The following is a 23349-nucleotide window of genomic DNA, read 5'->3' as shown; positions in this document are numbered from 1 at the left end:
AATCCGGTTTCAGAACGCTAGCAGATGCACCAGTGTCAAAAAAGGCAGGGACAATCAAGGGTTTGGAATAATGTTCACAAAGGAGTTGGACAAAGGCAAGGGGTAGGTTGTGTTGGAAGGATATTATTTCTGGGGTTTCATCTTGGGGAGACAAAATTTCAGGAACCACAGTATTGCTGATTTCATTCAGCTCAAAATCATTTGGATATGAAATGGAAATTAATGTATCTTCATTCTGCTCATCATCCAGAGAGAATATAGATTCCAGATCATCATCAACATTTTCTTCCAAAACTTGGGACAAAAGATTTATAATCTTTCGTTTCTTTTTCTGGTTAGGACAATCTTTTGCAAAATGTGCTTTCTTTCCACATACATAACAACGATCACCTTTCATCCTATTTTTTCGAAATCTGGATCTACGAAGGCATTTAAACCTTTTGAATTTCTTCTTTTTCCTTTTTTGGTCAACCTTATTCTTTTTTCCAAAAGAGGGACAAGCACATAGTTTTTTCGAATCACACTTAATCTTGAGATGGGGTTTATCACAAGATTTACCAAGAAGGTGCTTATTTTTCTCCATCTGTTTGACAAATTCTACCTGTTTACATAACCTTTCCAAAGCATGGAGGACAAACTGATAAATTTCCCCAAAAGAAACACTTTGAACTGTCAATCCTTGATTTTCCATAGTTTTTGTTGCTTCTTTTCCAAGAGTAGGAGGAATAGACTCAAGATAAAATTGCTTTAAATTCACATCATCAATTCCACCAATTTTGTGGTAACGCTTATACATTTCAGAAACGTGTTTTTCTAAATCATGTCATTTAAAAGAACAACACTTAAGCTGAAAAAATTCTTTACGGGCTGTAATCTGTTCATGCTTTACAGGGCCAGTAAATTCAGCTACCAAATAATTCAAGAATTCAACAATGGATTGACTGTTTCTCAATTGTGTTTGACGGTATTCTCCAAGACTTAAATACCAATCAAACAATCGTCCTCGAAGTCGTACCAAAACTTTGGAAATTGTGCTTGCTAATGTATTTGCAGGGTTTAACATTTCTGCATGCATCCATCCTTGTATTTCTCGAAAGCTCTCAGTCCATTTTGAAGGAGGGATGTCATCAATTGTAAAACCTTTAGATGAATCTCCATAGGTAGGGTTATGAGGTCCAGGTTCTTCATCTATAAGTGGGTTTGGGTCAGCGTCAGGAGGTTGTTCAGGGGGATCCATCATGAACAAAGGGTCTGAAGAAACAGAGGAAGAAGAGGCTAGAAAACTCGTTGTATCAGAAGATTCTGAGACAGAGTCAGAGGATTGGGTTTCTGTTTGAAGGTTTAACTCAGGTTGTTTGGTAAGGTTTTTTAAAAATGGACTCATATCTTGCAAAGGTTCTGACTGAGTAAGGTTTTTGTGTGAACACAGAAGATGCAACAATATCAGAATCAGAATCTGATGCTTGAAGCATTTGAGTTTCATTTTTAGGGAGAGTTGGGGGTTGTCACAAGAGTAGGTTGAGGTTGCTGTTGAGTAACACCAGGAGGTGTAGGTTCAGGTGACGTAGAAGTACTTGGGATAGAAACATTCGACTTTTTTCTTAGATGAGGAAAAAACATTTCCTCTGGGACACGCCTTTCATCATCTAAAGAGCTTAAAGATTGAAAGCCATAATGTCTCGGAGGTATTAAGCCATTAGGAGGGTAAATTGTTCTAGTAGGAGGAAAAGGGTCAGAATATCTCAAGGTTGGGTAACTTGGGATATAAGGAGTACCTGACAAGGGTTGAAGTTGAGGCAAGCTAGGAGAGGACTGGTATGAAGTTTGAGGGTACTGAGATTTCATCCATAGATCTTTTTCCAAGCTTTGCAGCTATGTTTCCAGAAATGCTTTTTCTCTTCCTTTTTGTGCCAGCAAGTATGCTTGTAAATGTGTGTCTTTAACAAAATGGAGAATCTGCATTAGCGCCTCATGCAAAGATTATATCTTTTCTTTCAAATCAGTAATTATGCTAACTAACCCTTTTAATTGAGAAGACATCAGATTTTGTTTTTCCTCAAGTCGGAGCAAGGCTAAGTTCTGAGACTTTGCATTTTCGGCCTGCCAGTTAAGGCTTGCTTCGGCTGGAGAAATAGTCTTTAATGTGCCTAAAGAATCTTCGGTACTAGGGTTTTTTATTTTCCACACATGCTTTTAATGTTCTTGGATTTTCTCATAGTCATGCAAAGGAGGAAAATTAATAGCATAATTAGATCCCTGAGGGTCAAAAGCCATGCATTCAGCAACATCAGGTTTATCATCCCATCCAGTCGGAATAATAGGTTTAGAAGGGTAAGGAATGCGATTGCCATAGGTGACATAGTAATCCCATTTCCCAGAAGGTTCACGAAGTAATCCAACTGTTGGATCTCCTTTCATATATTTTTGATGGAGTATTTGCTGGGAAGAAAGTTTCTTTTTCTTTTGAGACAATTTCTTGTCTTTCTCCTCATCAAAGTTATCATCATTTTGAATGCAAGTAGGACAATCACAACAGTCAAACCAATTATGTCCATCCGCAGTTTTTTGCTCATAGATAGGTTTTCCCGTTTTATCAAAAGCAATTACTGGGACTTTTTCAAGAAATCCTTGGAATTGAGTAGGGAAAATCTCTCTGGTGAGGTTATCATTAGATGATTGAAAATCTATTTGAACAGTTCCATCTTGCATCCGAGTCATCCTAGATTCTGATTGTATCACCGCCTGACTCTGGGTTTGTAGATTTTCATAATTTGTGACCCAAGAGGAGGGAATCAATTCATGCAATCGTGCCCTTGAAATTTGTCTAGGGATGTAATGGCAAACAGGTTGGGAATTGTTATCAACTTTGATGAACAAGGCAGTATTTTCACATTCAGGGGGTAAAGGTGTAACAATATCAAAAGCATGGTTCTGCAGTCTGTATACCATCTGATAGTGAAGAGTGGCAACAGTTGCAGCTTCAACCTGTCTGGTTCCAATAATTTGAACTTGTACTTTGAAGGCAGAGCTTAGGTGGGGGTCTTTGATAGGAATGTTGAAATTACGAAAGAAGGTAACAAAGATGGTGCCAGCATTAAGAGTTGTTTGGACAGTACCGATGCATGCATGCTGGTATTCTAGAAACCTGGTATCTAGTAATGCAATTCTGGTTACAGCTTCCATTCCTTTCCTACCATGAAAGGTTAAGGCTAGTTTAATAGCTCCAAAATGGATATGAGTATATCCTTCTTTGAGCCATTGAGGGAAAAGGTGTCTGGGAAGGTTTATGGTAATATACTGCTCAGCTTGGGTTGCAGGGATATGAGGCCACAAATTTCACTTTTTTTATGTTCTGGAGATCTTATTATTTGAAAAAGTTATCTATGGTGCTGATCCAATCAGATAAATCTTCCAGATCAAGGTAACAATGGAACTCCAGTCAATGTTGACCTTGCCCTTGCATGTGCCTATTCTTCTTGTGTCACTTGTCGACATATGTAAATATTTCGACAAATGTTGACACTTCCAAGTACATGGTAAAACAAAAATAAAACTAAAATAAAGCCCTAGTTCTAAAACTGAAACCTTGTTGAGAAGTGGTAAGGTCTACACTAGAAAACTCACACGAATATGTAAGACGTATGCAATTATGCATATTATTGGCCATATACTACTAAATATGTTGAAAATAAAAAGCACGTAATGTACAGCCCGAGATTTGCACCCGAAACCCCTTATGGACATGTAATGAGGTACCTCTACAAAACTCACATGGATATGTAGATCATATGCATATTTTTTGGTATAAAATACTAAAGAGTGTTAATATAAAGTAAGGTAACACCTTAATTCTCGGAGTTTGAAATTGGGGTTTCTTGGTTGTGATTAATATGCTACCGCTACGAATTTGGCTAGGTCATGTGATAACTTTCTAAATTTAATTATATACTATTTAATATTAAATTATTTTCGTACGTTATGATTGCTTTATCTGTTTGTTGGATGAAGAACTAGACACACTAGACATACTGGCACTGATGTCGGAGTCCATGCTACACTCAGTACATCTGCCATTATCCTATGGTCCTGAGTGTCTACCCTTGTCCTCTGTTCTAGGACTTAAACCATGCCATTCCTTAGTCTCCCTTCTTCCGGCTCTGCTTGTGGTGGATGGTGATTGAAGGGATTCACATGGTTCCCTGGGAATCCACAAAAGCATATCCATATTCACGATTAGATTCTAGTTAGTGCATCACTTGCTGCATCCATTGCTCTAATCTTTCTTGAATTTCTGCTTCCATCCAGGGATTCCTCCACTTGCTCCTTGAGTACGACCTCTCCATAAAGTCATGATTTCTTGGTGATTTCTTGGTGACCGGGCCTTCTCTGATACCACATGATGCAAACTAGGAAGAAAGAAGAAAGAAACCTAAGAAGAGTTTAGCCCACTGAGCTAACTTGTTAATTAGATTCAAAGTTTATCCAATGAGCTATTTTCTTCATGAAGTGCTGATACATTGGAAGACAAAAACCTTCAAAAAATCCTAAAAACTTCTAGTGAAAATAGACACTGCATAGGAATTATGCAAAACTGAACACACAAGAAGAGTTAACCCAATGGGCTATCTTGTTAATTAGATTCAAAGTTTATCCGTGTATTTTCAAGTAACATAAGAGGCTTCTGATATATTCCCAAACTAAATCTAGATGCTTCGAATCACCAAGTTCCCATACATTGGAAGACCTAAAACGACCAAAAACTCTCAAAGCATCTAGTGAAAATAAGCACTACGTAGGACGTATGCAAACTGTACCCCCCCAATAAGGCTGATATTTTCTTACTAAGCTACCCCTTCTAAACCCTACTAAACTTTTGACAATCCTACCCCTAAAATGCGAGCACTAAAAAAAAAAAAAAGAAAAAAAAAGGGTTCTTTGTTAGGCTATCATACCCAATCAATTACAGCCCTCTTCCATGGTACTATTAACTTTTGCACTCCTCAATAGAATGTTATGGGTCTTTCTTCTCAACAAAAGAAAGGAAAGTGCAGGACCAGATGCATGGTTTTTGTGGTTGGGACCTTGTTAATCTGAATTGTCTTCGCCATAATGGCCTGATGAATTCTAGGACTGGGTGTGTGAAGAACTAAGTGGTCACACAACTTTGGGTGATCTTGACTGAGAGGATTTTGTGGTTGGGACCTTGTTAATCTGAATTGTCTTCGCCATAATGGCCTAATGAATTCTAGGACTGGGTGTGTGAAGAACTAAGTGGTCACACAACTTTGGGTGATCTTGACTGAGAGGAACGACATGATATTCAATGGAAAAAAGTCTACTACTTTTGCTCTAAGGACCGGGTAAAACACTGGTTATCTTTTGGGCAAAGAGCAATAATATGTTCAGGGATCACCCAAACTCAGCTTTTTTCCAAGATTTGCAGGCTTTGCTAAATCTAAGGCCTTGGCAAATCCCTTGCTCATTACTTTGGAGACAACTGGAACAAGGTGCTCCCTTGACAACCTGGGCACGGCAAGCATTGGGAGTATTTTAAAGACAAAGGTGATACTACCCTGCTGTCTTTCTCAAGGTCCATTGGTCATGCAGATTCCTTGAGGGAGGAGGCTCCCACCCTCCTTGAGAGCCTCAAAGGTTTTAACCTAGATTAGAGCCCTCTTTTGATTATTGAGGGGAATCCCAAGAACACCATTTTGTCGCCTTCAGGAGTCTCTCCTTCCCGGTGTAGGCATGAACACATTTTTTAAGAGATCTTTGATTTATGCAGTCCTATGCACATCTTTTGGCGACATGTGGCACAAGGCAAATTTGGAAGCTGATAGCCTCACTAAGGATGGAGCATTTGCGGGATCCACATCCAGGACCTTTTTTTGGGCACCTTATTGAGCTTTGGCCCCTGGATGTTTCTTTTCCTTTCCATTTTCTATGAAGGTTGCATAATATTATTTGGATGTGTTAATATTTTTGGGGAAAAAAAAGACCGTTATCATGCTTTATAAGAGCACCCAGTTTGTGGGCTGCCAGGCTCCTTTGCTTACGACAATTTTGAGCTTAATACAACAGTGAATTTTCTTAGAAAGAAAAAATTCATGTGAGCGTGGATGAAGAACTGTGGTCACTCTGTGAATTCTCTTTGACCTTAAGAACCCATTAAATATGCACTTGCTCCCTCAAAAGTCCACATGTTTAACTACATGCGTTAGCCCATGGATATTCATTTGGAATCAATAAATAAGCACAGAAAGAGTACTTAACAGTTTACAATCAAGACAAATATACCCTGTGCATGATAACTCATGATACGTGCATACAAATACTCAAATAGCCCTTAGGTATGAGTGAGAATCCGAATTTAGGTTATCAGTAACCAAATCTGGACCAAGGAAGGCAAGAACCCATATAAGTGTGTGTGCAGAATTGGAGATACCAGTGGTTTAAAAAACGGATCGGTGCCCCGGATCGTGCACTCCAAAACCCATCTGGATTGGTGAATCGGTGATCCGGATCGGGAATCGGCTGAATCGGTCGGATTTAACCTTAAAAAAAATCCAAAAAAAATATTAAAATCCATTATAAATGTTGTTTTTTAGGAATCCAATAAGAAATGGGGGTACTCCATTAAGAACTTTCTTTTTTTTGCATCAATATACGAATATTGAGATGTTCTTTCCCTGCATTAACTATTGTTAACCGTTAAATTTACATCACATAAAAGGATAAGCATTGAACTATCATGGATGAAGTATAAATCTCTAAAACTAATGTTATTTTAGTTTCTAAACGTAATTAGGAGTGATGCATTATGTACTTTCATTACTTTGTAAAAATAGGTGAATACTGATACATTTTTTTGTCTGGATGTCTGTAACATTATTAATTATAATATAGTATTAATATTATAAAAAATAATAGTTTCCCATATAAACTGAAATTAGAATCATATCAAAGTATTAAATATTTATTAATTCACTTTACTCATCCAAAATTATCACAACCCAACTAACTATAATATTATACAATGAAATTGAAATTGTTGCTTTATATTTTATAATTATTTTACTATACAAATAAGAATAAATTTAAAATGTCTTATAATATCATCTAATTTTAAAAATTTATTTACAACTATAAGAAAAATAATACATTATATAATTTATAATGTAAATAAAGTAATAAATAAAATACAAGATTTGGTTATTAATATATAATTATTAATTATACTATTATAGTAAACATGATTAAACATTATTAGAAAATGCTTCCATATCACATGATTAAAAATAAAAATAAAACCCCCAATAAATTCTAATGTGATGATATTAAAAAATTCAAAAAAAAAAAATCCTATCAACAACATGTGCAATAGTTACAAAAAAAATAAAAATAAAAATACATATGGAAATAAAATCTACCTAAAAAACCATTTTACATATAAATAGTAAAAACTTTTATATTGCAGTTTTTTAATTTGGAACTCTAATTAATTCATTTAATTAAAAAAATTATGCTGATGAGGCTCATTGAATACGACACGCTAATTTGGAAACATGATATGCTAAGATTTAGAAATTAATTGGCACGCTCCTTAATATTATTAAATTAATTGACATGCTTATTAATTCATTTTTATAATATGATTAGAAAAATAAATCCCCTTATGAATTTTAATATTATGACCCTAAAAAAAATTTACCCTGAAAATTGGAAAATAAAAATATTAAAATTCAAAAAATAAAAAAATAGCATGTTCATTCCCCTAAGTTGCCCCACTCTATTTATTGTTGTAAAAAAATAAAAAAAATTTGAAAAAGTGGCATATAGTAGAAAAGCAAGCTAGAGAGAGAAAACTATTTTGTAGCATATTATGTAGTTATTGGCAAACGTCCAATTTAATTCAAATTAAGAGGTAAAATTGATATTTTGGGGCTCTAAATAAGAAACGTGACTCAATAATTCTCCCTGCCATTCAAGTGGAAATTGTCCCACATCTAACAATTAGAGGATAAAATGGCCATATAAAGCCAAGAACTTTAGATTATGAGACTCATGGTGTGTGACGTGGGCAAATGGAAGAGGAGGGTACCAATGGTGTGTGACGTGTGCACAGAGATGTGACGTTTGCACAGCGATGGATACAGGGAAGAAGGTACCAATGGTGTATGACGTTGTGCACAGGGAAGTTGCAGCTTTTATTATAAATTAATGCTGAAAAATTCGGTTTTTATGGATCCCAATATATTTCGGGGAAGAAGGTACCAATGGTGTGTGACGTTGTGCATAGGGAAGTTACAGCTTTTATTATAAATTAATGCTGAAAAATCCGGTTTTTATGGATCCTGATATGTTTCGAGATCCAAATCGCTTTGGATGATTTCCGATCCAGATCGGGCGATTCCGATCCGGATCGGCGACTTTTCAAACACTGGCAAATAGTGATGCATTGGGGACTTGCCGAGGATGTAGACCTGAACGATCCACACTCCACAGTCCTCTAAACATTCCTCCATAAATGTCCTAGGTGCCAAACCGAAAGGACACTAGCCGATGCCTTTCACTGGTCTGCGTAGGTGAGAAGAGGGAACCTAGAGTAAAGTGTGGACTTGATCTACTAAATAGATATCGGTTTTTATGAAGGAAGATTACCAACCATAGGCATGGGAACAGAAGAAGATACAATCTTCCAGCAAATAATTATCTGGTTATGAAATTAATTTTTAGTAAAGAATTTGGTTGTCAGTTTGATTTGATATATTAATTGCATCAGTGTCCTAATGATAAAATCTCAATGATTTCTCGGACTAAAGTTCCATAAGCCCGTATACAATTGGAATGATTTTAAAGATGAAAATAACTTCAAAGACTTAGAGCTTGAGTGGGTTTGCCTCATAGCTTGCATGTTACAGGAACTGCAAAATTATGGTAATGGCTTGAACCATTGGCTTACCTATTCATGTATTGTCCTGCTTTATTTTCCCCTTTTTGATTCTTATTTTCCTTATTGAATCTATTCATGCCTGTTCATATGGGTAAGGTAATGCAGCCATGAAATACTTTTAGAATGCTTAGCTAGGGAAACATCTAGAATCTTAAGAAACTTCTGATTCTATGAGTATTGGAACATAGTGGGAGAGATGACTAGTAACAAAGGTTGTGTTTTCTCTTCCACCTGATGACTATGGTGCATATAGACTTATGCTACATTATACTTTAGATAGTACCTTTGTACCTACAGAAATTGAAGAGCATCGATTCAGTTCTCAGTTTTTCAGATTTGGACAAAGGCTTCCAATTTTTTTATCTTTTTGTTCTTAAAAGATTTCTCTTCTTGTACAGGTTGTTGGAGGAAATGGAGCTGAGCAGAATGTTGTAAGTGGATCCATGGAAGTCTTAAGACCCTGTTTGGCAGTCGCAACCTCTGGTGTCCCAGTTCGAGAACAACTCTTCAATGTTTCTATATGTCACAGGGGCCCATTCAACTTCTTTCACCATGGAGAGTTCTCACGAAGCTTTGGGCGATCTGCTGACACCGGTCCCTTAGAGGTTGCGGCACCAATTCTTATTCGCAGGGACGATGGCCATAGACACCGTAAAGGAAGTCATGGTGATGTTGTCTTTCTAACAAGTCGAGGAGAGGTAAGCAATGAATTATATGATATTCAAACAACCTCCTAACTTGAAAACATGGTCAATTGTCCCTATCACTTGTAAATAATTAGCTAATAGGATTTCCAACCAGCCTTCTATGCACATCTGCTTCATTTGTAGGCATCTGTAGCGCTTCTCTCTCTCTCTCTCTACCTACACACAGACAAATTTTTGTAGGTAAAAAACCATATACTTTCTTGTGTCGAATCCATTGAGATATGGTGATGATATTCATTGCATGACCAGGTGACATCTTACACCCCTGGCTTGCATGGCCATGATGCCACATGGAGATGGCAGCTCTTGACTGGTGCTTCGTGGTCCAACCTCCCATCACCATCTGGCATGATGGATGAGGCTAAGGTGGTGCCCACTTTAAAGACCTTTCCCCTCCGCACCCATGGAACCGAAGAAGTAATCCTTGTGGCTGGAGAACAAGAAGCCGTAGTCATATCCCCTGGTGGAAGCCAGTGGGCATCAATCGATCTCCCTTCACCACCCTCTCATGCGCTAGTTTTTTATGATTTCTCCAATGATGGCCTCACTGATATCATCCTTGTAAGCCCAAATGGAGTGTATGGGTTTGTTCAGACCCGGCAACCTGGGGCCCTCTTCTTTAGCACATTGGTGGGTTGCTTAATAGTGTTGATAGGCGTCTTCCTTGTTACTCAGCACCTGAATTCTCCCAAGGCAAAGCCCCGTGTGTCTTCTGACTACCGGTGAAGGTGAGTATTCCTCTTTTGGGATGTAAAGTTTTATCTTGTCTGGTCGGCTCTGGACCAAAGGTTGATGAATGGTAAAGTAACAAAATGCTAGTTAGCACTAGACCAAAGGTTGATGAATGGTCAAGTAAAGAATAGCTGAGGAAAAGTATGATGGTAAACTCTAGGTTAATGCTTGGAGTTGGAGAGACATAGCAGTTTTGGGACCTTCATTGCATAGATGACATCAGGTAGTATCATCATGGCTATGGCATTAAGATTGAGCGTATACAAATTGTAACTGTGTTGCTAATTTTATATAAACCATTTAAGGTTGCTATAGAGCAAATGTGAGCATGGGTGGCCCTTTTTACCTGTTATTTCATGGACTTTTTAAACGAGAAGCGTGCAATGGTTCGAAGATCTCATTCTTCATATTCTCTCATGCTTGGTTCTCATTTTATGCGATTGTTAAATGGTATCATTAGAATGTTAGGAGTGTTCTCTCAGTTGTCCCCCATAGTCATTGCAGTCAACTTTTGATTTTGCACCCTTAAGTCAGATTTTTTCCATTATTCCTGATCAGAAACATTGACAGAGCATACATCTAAACAAATTTGGTATAAGGGACACTTATTACTGAGTTTCTTACCACTCACTTTATATGCGGGCCTGGTAATGCGGGACCCATCACAAGAACTTCTTAGGCGGTGCCCCTAGTTTTGTTCTTGGATGTGATCAGTGTCTTAGTTGTCAAACTGCACCAATGAATTCACTAAATTGATATACTGTCTTCTACCCTCTTCTATGCATTAGAATACGAGGAAAATGAAGGTCACAATCACACTTAGTTGTAAAAGGTGGAATCAAGCATAGGCAATGTGCTCCTATAAAGCCCAAAGACTAACAATACTTTTTGATACGAGTCTTAGCTTCCTGATTTGAAATCTGAAGGCTAGGTTTTAAAGAGACAAGAAGGCTACGACACTCCTCAAATGTACTGTTGGTAACATGCTTCAAATGTCTGAAATGTGATCTAGTGATAAGCTCAGTTTATATTGGCCAAATCAAATAATTTTCTGAATGGGCGCTCACTTGATTAGTTTTTTTATGTACTTAAAAGGTATATTCTTTTAGGGTTCATTTGCAGGTACTTGTTATTATTGATAATTCATTGTTTAAAACAAAAATAATACTAATAATAAATTACCTATTTTGGCAATGTTCATCATAAAGTTATCTATGTGAACTAATAGGTTGTTTTATATATGTTCATCATTTTGAAAAGTGGTTTTTATTTATTCAAAGTAATTTGTTGAAAATCACATGTTTTAATCAGAAATAACTAAAATTAGCTAGAAATCACTGACAAATCAAATAATTAAATAATATTGTTCATAATGCAAGGTATGTACTAAACAACTAACTTAAGGATATTATGCAAAGTACACTAATATCAAATAACATGGTATACTCGAGATTAAATCAGTTGTCATCCAAATAGACCTGTGATTCATCATCTCAACATCGAGATGTATGACTATGAAAATTAAAAAGATTTTGAGTCTCAGAAATAGTGCATCTTACAACATATTATCTATACCGTCCATTTTCAAGATTTTCATATGTTTATAGATTGATTTGATTTTAACTATTTTTGAAATTTAAAATTTTATAATTAGATATAAAATTAGATTTTGAGATAATCTCAAGAACATTTTACATTAAAATTATATATTATGATAAATTTTGAAGGTGCTCCATGGTGGGATTGTTTACACCGCACCTGATGGTTTTACATATTAGGTAAGTTGGCTTGGAGATGTCTTATCGATGGCTAATTGAAGGTGAAGGAAAACATTCAACAAGAGCATAGGAGTTTCGGACAGTGCCTTCTCATCAACCCTGCATTGGAATTTCAAAAAGTGATGAGTGGGATGTGTTTACTTTGAACAGCGAAACAGCACACCCCAGCCATCCGCTAATAACATTGGACTCTAGAGGCTTTATTTGGGATCAGTAACGGTTATTCAGCCTATAATAGATTTAAGGGTGCATAAAGTTGCCTCCTACTATAGAAGGTGTACCTTTAAATTTTTCGTAGAGGCATCAGATGGCTCTCTAGTTATAAAATTTAAAATTTAAAAAATAGTACAGATCGAGCATATTAATAAACATTTGAAAATCTTGAAAATGGACAATCTGGATAGCTTATTACGATATGCATTATTATTTGGACTTAGATTTTTTTTTTTTTTATGTCCATATTTCTTGAGGTCAAGATGATTAATTAGAAGGTTCTTCAATATCAGACACTCTTATATAGGAATTTTCAGGTGCATGCTACTACAATAGTACAAGGTTGCCACCTTATATAAAAGTTTTCCTAACAAAGGCTTTATTCTGACCGTAATGATTTGCAGGCAGTCTAAAATATTAAGAAAAAGAGGTTGGCATCATTTTTTTTCAAAGAAAAAAATTTATATAGAACCAAAGCTTTAAACAATCAAATTAGAGCCCACGTAAATTTTTTTTACTAGAATAGGTTATTTTGATGCCAAATATCCTCGAATTGATCATCTCGACATCAAGATGCATGGACATGAGAAAAAAATGGATTTCTAGTTTTGGAAATAGTGCATCTTGTAACGCATTTTCGGACCATCAATTTTCAAGTTTTCATATATATATTCAATATACACTATTTTTTAAGCTTTAAATTTAATAATTAAAGACAAAACATATTTTAAGGCTATCACAAAGATTTTCAGTATTGAAACCATATTTCTCGACACTATTTGAAGGTGAGCTTTAGTTTTGTTGTTTAAAGCCTCGAATTTATGCTAACCGCACCCTTTTTCAAATAGAGAAAGATAGTAATGATTTGCGGCAGCTCCCATCATCTAATGCAGCATTACAGGACTTGGGCTGCGTTTTGAGAATATCCGTGGTTCTATCATCAATAACTTCAAAGAGAAAATACCAATGGGGTCTCAAATATTTAACTTATCAAGACATTTTTTTTAAGTTTGGGATTGTATACTATGAGACATGTAGTTTTAGTACAAAAAAATCATAATCACTTTTAACTATTAAATGTGAAAATCTAATAGAAAAAAATATATCACAATATTGGAGAAATTTTGTTTCAAAACATGTGTTTAAACAGTGACATCTTTAATCACCCAAATTCAAATCTAATAGTCAAAAACAAATGGTCTCATTGTATACCTCATTTTTTATATTTTGTATACCTTTCATTTTATGTTTTGGATAGTTCACCCTAGGATAACTTATTTAGTGATATGTAGCATGAAATCTAAAAGTTATGCTTTCATTTACACTAGGGATAAGGCTCCGATTATGATAATGCTTTCGTTTAAAACGGGAACCCAATTCATCCCAAATGACTTAGTTTTCAAACCATAACCAAGCGATGCCCAAGCATTGTATTGTGTTTCTGTAACTCTTTTCCCAAGCATTAACTTGGGAGCAAAGTTCAAGATTTCGGCAACACTGCGGTTCATTATCGCCTGGCCATACTCGTCACTTTTAAATATGCAGGCACACATGTTCACGGAATATCAGTGTTGGAAAGGTCAATTGGGGCCGAGTACTCAATCCAGGCCCGAGCCAAGTACTCAGCCCGAGTCCAAGTGGGTATGGCTCAAAAAAATAAAAAAAATAAAAAAATAAAAAAAAGTTAATCAAATTATAAAAATTTAAAAAAAAATCCAAAAAAATTAAGAAATATATGTTTACAGTAAAATTAAGCAAAATACATCAAAATGAGATAAATAAATAAAAAGTAGTAAAAAATAGACTTTAAAAAATCAACTTGTGATGGATTATTTTGAAATAGTTCAAAAAAAATGGAAAAATGTAAAAATAACTATTTATGGACAAAACAATTGACCATCTTAGCCAAAATGATAGAAAATATAAATATAATAAAACATATCACAAATAAATTTATTATTTTTTTGAGATTTTTAATTTTTTTTAATATCCCCAAGTGGGACACCCAACTCGGAGAATTGAGCCAAAGCACTCAGGACTCGGACCAAATTGTATAATACACAGACCGGATAAAATGCATGTAAACTTGTTAGGCCATCAGCATCACTTTCTTAACGTTGTCATTACAATTGTCTCAAACCGTTTCCAGGAAGCCATGATCCTAGGGAATTTGACCATAGCATTCTCGTCATTGTCGAGAGACTGATTTTCCCTGAGGGATTTTTGCACAGGCTCAATTCAGCCTTTAAAAGCCAAAATGGGTTGTTTGCCTCCAGTGATAGCGACATCACTGAAGGAGCTCTCTAATTAACTTAATCAAATAACCCGTCCAAAAACAGAATTTATTGTCACTGCAAGCCAACTTACGGCTTCTCTGGACTTTAACATAATTCCTATATAAAACCAAGTATTCAAAGTATTTCTCCCCGACTCGTCAGTACTCATCACGGATTAGCATTAACTTCTGCCAAGCAGCTTCTCCAGCTTCCCATTTGCAACAGCCTTAAGTGTATCTGGAGATTTCAAATATCATGGATTAGAGAAAGTAATGAGAAATCCTATTTGACGAGCATATTTCATGTTCAAGAAGAAATGCAAAAGGTCCCAAAGAAATTGAGCGGTTACCATCAGAGCCTCCAATATGGTTGCCATTGATGAAAACTTGGGGAACTGTGTGTCGACCCACTATTTCAAGAAGAACATTCTGAATCTGTTGACCATCATCTAAGCCCAAAATCCATAGGAAGTTGCAACAGCATCAGAATTACTAGCATGGTAGCATCTTACTTTGTATTTTATGACAAAATTTATCAGACTCCATACAAGTGGCTCTATAGTGCATGCTGGCATACATTAAACTCACACTACATTAATTTGCACGAGCTACAATGAAAATTAGTCCTCTCTCTCTCTCTCTCACACACACACACAAATAAACCCCAAGTTAATACCTCGAAGGTCAAGCTCCACAACAAAAGGCTTCTCATTCAGCTCACTGAATACACGCTTTGCACGTGCACAATAACTGAAATTATACAAAGAAATCAAAACCAGCCTCATATGCTACATGCTCAGCACTTAAAGAAGAGATCACCACATTACAGAGAAGAGAAACGAGATTAAATGGTTGCAGCAGACTAGAATGCTCCACAACAAAGATAGGGGTACAAGGAATATTTTGAAAAAGGGTTGAGTGCAATTCCCAGGAGAGAAAGCAACTGTTGTGAGTTTAAAATAACGCCAATGAGGATCCAATTGATTCGGTAGATTAAACGATGGTTTCCAAATTGAACAAATTCATGGGATTCCAGGATTAAGAAAACAACCTCAATGCTCGTGTTATCAGGAGAATCACAATAATATGAGATAAAACAACATAATTGCAATTCTATTTCAAATCTTTAGCAAATACTTGAGGAAAAAAAGGACCAGGGTGCAACTGATAGTGCAAACGTACCAAAGACATGAATGGTTGTCTTGTACTTTCTTTAGGTATCCAAGAGAAGAATTCCTACGTATCAATAATGTTCTAATAGAGTTTTTGAAATCCTATTTTGTATTACCCCTTAACTTTTATTCAGATAAAAAATGAACCTGCTTCCATGATTAAGAGAAGTCAACACAAAATATCTAATATCAAATACGACATAATTTTTTTAAATTTTTTTTTATCATCAAACAAAACATAAAAAGAGGTTTAAGAGATACCAGGACAACATCTCAGGATTCCAACACTGAAACTGCGACAATAAAGTGTGATTCAAAGAGCCGTTTGGTTGAATCCCCTACGAATTAGTACAAAGGTCACATCCTTGGTGTCATGAATTTTAAACATCTCCCCAAAAATCATTGCCACCCTTCACAAAATAGAGGACTCTTAACAGGTCCATAAAATGCCATTCAAACAGTGTTTAAAAAATCGTCAATCCAATCCGGAATCAGTGATCCGGATCGGATATCAGCTAGACCATTCCGGATCTGTATAGAAAACAGGATCCGACCGATTCTTGGTCACTGCTGACATCATGGATCAACGGGTCTACTAGTCCCTACCATTTTTGCCGTCATTTTTCTATTAAAAAAATCCCACTTACCTTGATGTCATCCACATGCACACTTACCTTGATGTCATCCACATGCAACACAATCACGTGAGGTAACCTTGACGTGATCCACATGCAACACAATCACGTGAGGTAAACGAGGCATGCACCTTGACGTCATCCACATGTAACACAATCACGTGAGGTAAACGAGGCATGCACATGGCGTCGTGAGGTAACAGATGAGGCAAGCACGTGGGTCCGCACCACATTAATTAGCATGAGTAGACGCCGAGGCAACTTCTTTTATAGCCTATTTTCTTCCCACATCTCTTCGATGTGGGACAAATACCACGGTCCGTCATAACATCTATGACGCCATTTTCTATTGGTGTTTAGTAAATGTTTGATGAGACTATAGAGAGAGCACGGATTAAAAAAAAATGTTTGATGAGAATCTTTTAATAAATGGGCTGTACATGCGAGATTATAGAGATTTTAGAAATGTGGGAAGAAAATGGGCTGTAAATATTGGTATTTACAACTTGTAATACAATGGTTGCATTGACTAATATTATTAGGATATTAGGCATTATTTCATCATATGATTAATATTAAGATATTAGTTAATAGGGATTAAAAAAAATAGTACTAGCTCATAGGATATTAAAAAAGCAAAAAATATTACTAATACTAGTTTATTGAACAGTAAAAAAAAATACTAGTTGCCTACATTTTGAAAAAAAATTCCAGAGCTACCGATTTGCTACAGTCAACAATTATTACAGTGAACAGTACATTATAAATTAAATGCTCAATAAATAGATCTTCCTCTCATATACAAGGACATCTATAAAATGAAATGGTCTATAATTCTTTTTAAGATTAATTTTATTTATTTATTTTTATAATATACAAACATAAAGTACATATAATTACTCTTTAATTACATATAATTACAAAAATTAACATAATTATATGAAATTGATGTACTAGCTCATAAGATATTAAAAAAAACAAAAAATAATACCAATACTGGTTTATTGAACATTAAAAAAAATACTAGTTTATGGGATATTTTAAGAGAGACAAATAGCACTAGCTCATATCACTTTAGAATTTATTTCAAGTTGCATTATCAATTATCCCACATTACAAATATGAATTTTTTTATTTATTTTCCTAATTTTATTAAAATATGATTGCAAATTTATGTTACTAAATTCTATATTTCTATCAACAGTAATTATTATACATTAGATTTATTTATTTGTGAGAGTCATACCTTTGTTTTTTGAATCACGTTTATTATAATATTGTAGTTAATAATTATACTAATTACAATGATTATCAAATATTATATTTTATTTATTAATTTATTTACATTATAAATTATGCAATGTATTATTTTTTGTTATTGTTGTAAATTAGATTTTTAAATTAGATGATATTATAAGATAAATTTCAAATTTATTCTTATTTGTATAGTAAAATGATGATAAAATAATAAAATACAAACCAATAATTCTAATTTCAATGTATAATATTGTATTTAGTTAGGCCTTAATAACTTCATACAGGGAAAGAACATCTCAATATTCGCATATTTATGCAAAAAATTAAAAGTTATTAATGTAATACCCTCATTTCTTATTGGATTTTCTAAAAAACAACATTTATAATAATTTTTCATAATTTTTTTGGATTTTTTTAAGGCCTAATCCGACCGATTCGGCCGATTCCCGATCAGAAACGCCGATTCACCGATCCGGATAGGTTTTTGGGTGTGCACCGATCGGTTTTTTAAGCCACTGCATTCAAACAATCCCCCTTTACTATCAATCTACACCCTTGATGGAAGGGGCAGATCCGGAGACCTATAGGAAATGCATGAGTCTCCACTAATGTAGAATCACACACACACAAAGGCCTGTATAGCTTTTGAGCTTCTTACCTTCTTCATCTCTAAAAATCACAACTACACCTGCCAGGAAAGAACTACGAGGTGAACATCCATCAAAATTTAGCTTAATAGTTCTTTTAATTGGAGCAACCCAAGCTGTTCTGCGCTGAAACAAAGATGGACCTAATAAGGCCACAAGCTTCCAATCATGAACAAAGTAAATGGCCCAAAAGCCTCAAATTCTGGATGAATCAAAATCCATTAGGTCACCATATTCCTAATCCTCTTCCAAAGGACCAACTCATGTGCCTTTGATCTCTAAAAATAAGGTCATTTCTCTCTTTCCAAATACACCAAATATTACTTGTAATACTTAATTGACGAAGCACCTGACTTCTAAGTGACATTACTCTAGAGACACACCTCACCGTCAGGTCCTCCATAGAAGCTAAGGTCACCCATTATATGCCAAAGAGGTTAAGAACATAGTCCCATATAGCCATAACATATATGTAGATATAAGAAGGTGGCATGAAGTTCTCTCCTCACCTTAACATTAAATCATCATCATCATCATCCAAGCCTTATCCCAATTATTTGGGTTCAACTACACGAATCTTGTTCTTCCAATCTTTTTTATCAAGGGTCATATCCTCAATAAGACTAAAAGTCATCATATTTTTTATTACTACTATCCATGTCCTTTTGGGCCTTCCTCTTGCTTTCCACTTGAATCCAGCTTAACATTCAATACAAATCAGGAATTTGCAAAGCCCGAGGCAGCCAACAGTCAATATAATCCAATGGCACGCCACCCATCCAAAAGCTAACCCAGGGAGGAGCCTGGACCTCCAAACTATCCTTACAACAAGATCAGGGGCCACAGTCACCTGATATATTCCTATAAAAAGATCTAGCAGTAAGAATCCTTGAATATCCACCCCTCACATGAGCACATGACATCTTCCAACTCGGACAAGGTTCTCGCTTACTCTCCTAGACAACCATCTTGAAGATCCCCATGAAAAGTCAAATACCATGTCACCTTAGTCCCCCCAACCTAAGCAACCAATTACCCTAGCATCAAGGCTAGTATCAAACATTAATAATGCTGGATATCCAGTCCTCAGCATGGTGTCCCCATATCAAATCCTGTCAAAACTGTTTGCATGCTCTATCGCATCTCCTTGGAATCCTCAGATCATTGCACAACTCTGAGAAACCACACTTCCGTCAAATAATCTCCCTCCAGAAAACTTCACTCTCCTCTCCCACACCGCAAAGCTACTTGGCAAAGAGGGCTGAATTTGCCACTTGAATCTTTCGAATGCTAGTTTCTCATATCCAATGTTTGAAAATTGGCCAAAACACCTAGGTGAACGTCCTTGCTCGTAGGAACCCACCAATGCAGCCATAGCGCCGCCAAGGCAATCACCTCAAGATGGTCGCCTAGGCGGCGATTTGAAACAACTTGGCCAAGAGCTGAAAAAGGCCCACAGCCACAGGCAAAGTACCTCCCCCCTCTTTTAAAAAGTGGGGAAAAGTTTTTTTTTTTGGGGGGGGGGGGAGGGGGTTTGCAATCGAGCCCCTCAAACCCCAAACAAAGTGCAAGCCCCCTTAGTAAACTTAAGCGGGCCTACGGGTTTTCGAGTTATATCACTGATTTTTAGTTGCTCTAAGGGAAAATGATGGTTAATTGGGGACAATTATTGGTTAATTTGAGGAACTGCGTTGTGATTTCCGTTGATTATTTCATAAACATGGCTTCTTTTATACTTTAAACATGATTTTGAAATGGTCGTTGATGATAAAAAGGAGTCTCAATGATATGTAGTACTAAATGTGCAAGCGATCCTCACAAATTAGGATTAGTTGCATGTTTTTGTTGGATGGGAGATTAATTATAAGAAAATTAAGAAATTTGGCAACAAAAAAAAAATTATGGTGCCCAGCAATGGAAAAAAAAAAGACCCGGACAAAGGTGGCGCCCGCCTCCCTTTTTTGAACATCGCTTGTATCACATTGGTCGACATATCTCTTCCAAAGAACAAGTCGAAACTTATACCCCCACAACACTCCCCTTCCAAAGGAAATTCCGCTGCAATCTCCGTTACTAAGTTCAACAAGTACGAGAATGAACTCAGAATCATCTTACAAACTTAGACACCTATCTAGCGTATCCAAAATTTTCAACTTTACCATGATAAGTCAATTTATACTTCTCAACACAACTATGATATGAACCTTTATCACGTTGTTCTCTCATTGATAGGTGTTAAACACTTGGCATGAATGTTGAACTAACTAATGGTACAGGAGTTTTACTACGAGATGGCATATCAATCTAACCAGTTATTTGTCATCCTATACTCAGGGAAAGACCTAGCTTCTGACATTGTTTTAAGTTGGAATATTTTTTAATCATGTCAATCCTTGTCCTAAAGCCCACTAACAAAACAACTTGTAGAATTGCATGAGTTAGCCAACTTGTTTGGTTAGCCAAGTATTTGCAGTGAGTCCAATAGTTGAGTGATGAACTAGTTTGACATAATATAATAAGTGCCCCGGTGAAATCTTCAAATTGTATATGAACCTACAGTCAATCAGCGAGAATACTTAATATGCCCTTTCTCAAGAGAGATTTGATAAGCAACTGGAAGTAGATTCATTCGACACCAAACCCTAAATCAGACTGTGTTAGGGCACTGATTTTTTTCCTTTTTATGGTTCCATCCCACCTCATGCTCTACACAGAAAGCAAACAGACCCTTTCCATTGAGCTGATTGAAGGTAAAATCTCTATGAATAATAAATACAATTAGTAGATTCTTCCCCCATCAAATTTTGGGAAATCAATCCCAGCTTAAGTTGGTTGTTGGTTATAGCTACACAGCTAGCTTGATGAAATATAGAATTAGAAAGTGTAGCAGTGCTATGCTATGGGCTCCAAGCAGGTCATATCTCCTATCTATTGCTACAATTAATATTTGTAAGATATTATCATAAGACGATTGCAAGATAATTGCTCACAGAAGTTTCTCCTGATCAGTTCATTCTTGATCTCTCCTATCCAAACTTCAGATTCACTGGTTGATTTGACAACCATGGTGTCGATTTTATTTTATTTCATTTCAAATTTTTAACAAGGGGAGCAAAGAGGAAAACAGATGGCAACAGAATCAGGTCCAGACAAAAAGTACCAGCGGCTACGACCTTTCCAAAGAGTTCTCAAGAAAAAGCTCTGAAAACCTGACCCCATAGTTCTACTTTAAATGGCCATGGTAATCTAAGAGAAGACACAGTAATAAAACTTAATAAGAAGATTCATGGAGAAAAGAAATAATAGCCCTAGAATGTTAAGCAATTTTAAAGCACATGTAGACCACTTTGAATGGAGATTCCTCCTTACAAGTAGACAATAGTCTTCTTGCATGTTAATGCCTCAATGCTCCCACAAAGCATATGCATTTGGAAGATCCACCCATATTGATAGCGCTGATAGAAATGTGTCCTACTTGACCCATATTGAAGAAACACATATTGTTTGAGCCACATTGCTATAAACCTATACAATTTTGGAACCCGACCTTCAGTGCTAGAAACCCCCCAATAAGAGCATCATGAATGGATAGACCCACAATGGTAACAATCTCTTATGTGACACCATGTCCACCATGTTTAAACTGTAAAGGTCATTTTAACAATGGCCAAGATCAATGGCCCTATTCAGTTACTCAAATGTAGAACAGATTACAAAAAAAGTTCAATGTCTTGATTAGGGGAACCACAATCAAGACAACCAGCAATCAACTCAGAGATATTTTATAGGATATTTTTTTAGATATTTTACAGGATAGTTACGAATTCAAGAATCCTAAAGATTCAAAGACACTTTACATAATCAAACATTCAAAATTAGACCAATTCAAAGAAACCCCATATTGGATCACTACAGAATTTGCATAGAGTAAAGTGAAGCATAAACCTCTCTCAATTTTTTTCTTTGTTCTCTTTCACAGCTGTGTGTCCAGTCTACATGTTTTCTTTTTTTTTTGAAATTCAGTCTTACATATATCTTTTCCAAAAGAAATGCAGCAATTGCAAACACACACAGAGGGAGGAATCCCAGCTCAACATAAATAAACAAGAATGAATCTGATCCACAAAACAGACACCAGAGGTACGCAAAAGAAGAATAAGAAAGAGAGAGCGTACGGGCAGTATGATTTGGAAAAGATGGCAATCTTGTTTCCATATATGACGTTCTCCACAAAGGCAGTTGCAGAGTTAAGGGCCTGGGCTTTGATAAGAGGTGGAGGACAAGAAACCAGCAGTAACATAACAACAACAAGAAGAAGCTTTTCCGCCATTGTCACTGCTATCAACAAATGGCCGATGGCGACGCAAAGGAAACGGGCCAAGCGTGTTTATTACCTTATTCAGGGGCGCTGTAGGGTAGTTGGACCGCGTTACAACCGTTTCCGGCAAATACCTGGTGCCTGACGTAAACTTCAAGCAAGCCCCTTTGCGTTTGGAGAGTCTTTGCAGAGTCTCCCACTTATGGGTAAGACCATTAAATTTTACACAAAATCATAGAAAAATCAAATCCCAAACCCATAAAATAAAATTTTTAGAGATCCGCGGGGACTTTAATGGTAGCCCTTTAAAATCCTACACATATAATATGGTTGGAGGAGAGTCTTACAAGATCATCATTCTTATTGAAATTGAAATTTGTAAGGGAAAAAGTTGAAGAAAGTTATTCTCAACTTTTATAAATTTTATCGACATCATCTTTTTTTTTTGTTTATTTTTTTAAAAAAAAATTGATATTTTTTAACCAAAATAGCCTTCATAGTAATCGTATTACCGACTGTAATGACCAGGTTAAGCATTCTGGTACTTTAACGACAGTAATGTTCACTGGACCCTAATACTTAGCATCGTCATTATGGTACTTAAAGTAGCGTAATGCAGCAGTTAGTAAGATACTGCGATTACCGTATATGCTATTTTGGTA

General features: G+C 36.0%; 2 protein-coding genes across 5 annotated transcripts in view; one reads left to right on the top strand and one right to left on the bottom strand.

Annotated features, from left to right (window-relative positions):
• LOC18424287 (FG-GAP repeat-containing protein) overlaps window positions 1-10713 on the top strand; it is a 41773-nt gene extending 31060 nt beyond the window's left edge. For both annotated transcript variants that reach the window (XM_006828876.4, XM_088845760.1), the window contains 2 exons: window positions 9352-9651; window positions 9910-10713. In XM_006828876.4, coding sequence (XP_006828939.1) covers window positions 9352-9651; window positions 9910-10386 — 777 coding nt within the window. In that variant the 3' untranslated portion in view covers window positions 10387-10713. The remainder of the gene's footprint in view (window positions 1-9351; window positions 9652-9909) is intronic.
• A 3745-nt stretch (window positions 10714-14458) lies between these two features.
• Window positions 14459-22729, bottom strand: LOC18424286 (Glutaredoxin family protein). 3 transcript variants are annotated; one of them, XM_088845758.1, is made up of 5 exons: window positions 22545-22729; window positions 15841-15894; window positions 15335-15408; window positions 15009-15107; window positions 14459-14896 (listed from the first exon to the last, which is right to left on the bottom strand). In XM_088845758.1, the coding sequence occupies exons 1-5, from the start codon at window positions 22697-22699 to the stop codon at window positions 14841-14843; spliced, it is 438 nt and encodes a 145-aa protein (XP_088701884.1). In that variant the 5' UTR covers window positions 22700-22729; the 3' UTR covers window positions 14459-14840. The 3 variants fall into 3 exon arrangements, with proteins under 3 accessions (XP_088701884.1, XP_088701885.1, XP_006828938.2); XM_088845759.1 differs by lacking the exon at window positions 22545-22729 and adding an exon at window positions 16092-16117; XM_006828875.4 differs by lacking the exon at window positions 15841-15894.
• Window positions 22730-23349: the final 620 nt, after the last annotated feature.

Source organism: Amborella trichopoda, chromosome 9 (assembly GCF_054954075.1).
Source record: "Amborella trichopoda isolate Santa Cruz 75 chromosome 9, AtrichopodaSantaCruz75HAP2 v2.0, whole genome shotgun sequence".
Taxonomy (NCBI): domain Eukaryota; kingdom Viridiplantae; phylum Streptophyta; class Magnoliopsida; order Amborellales; family Amborellaceae; genus Amborella; species Amborella trichopoda.
The sequence above is the reverse complement of the archived record's forward strand: the minus strand, read 5'-3'. Positions and strand labels throughout refer to the sequence as shown.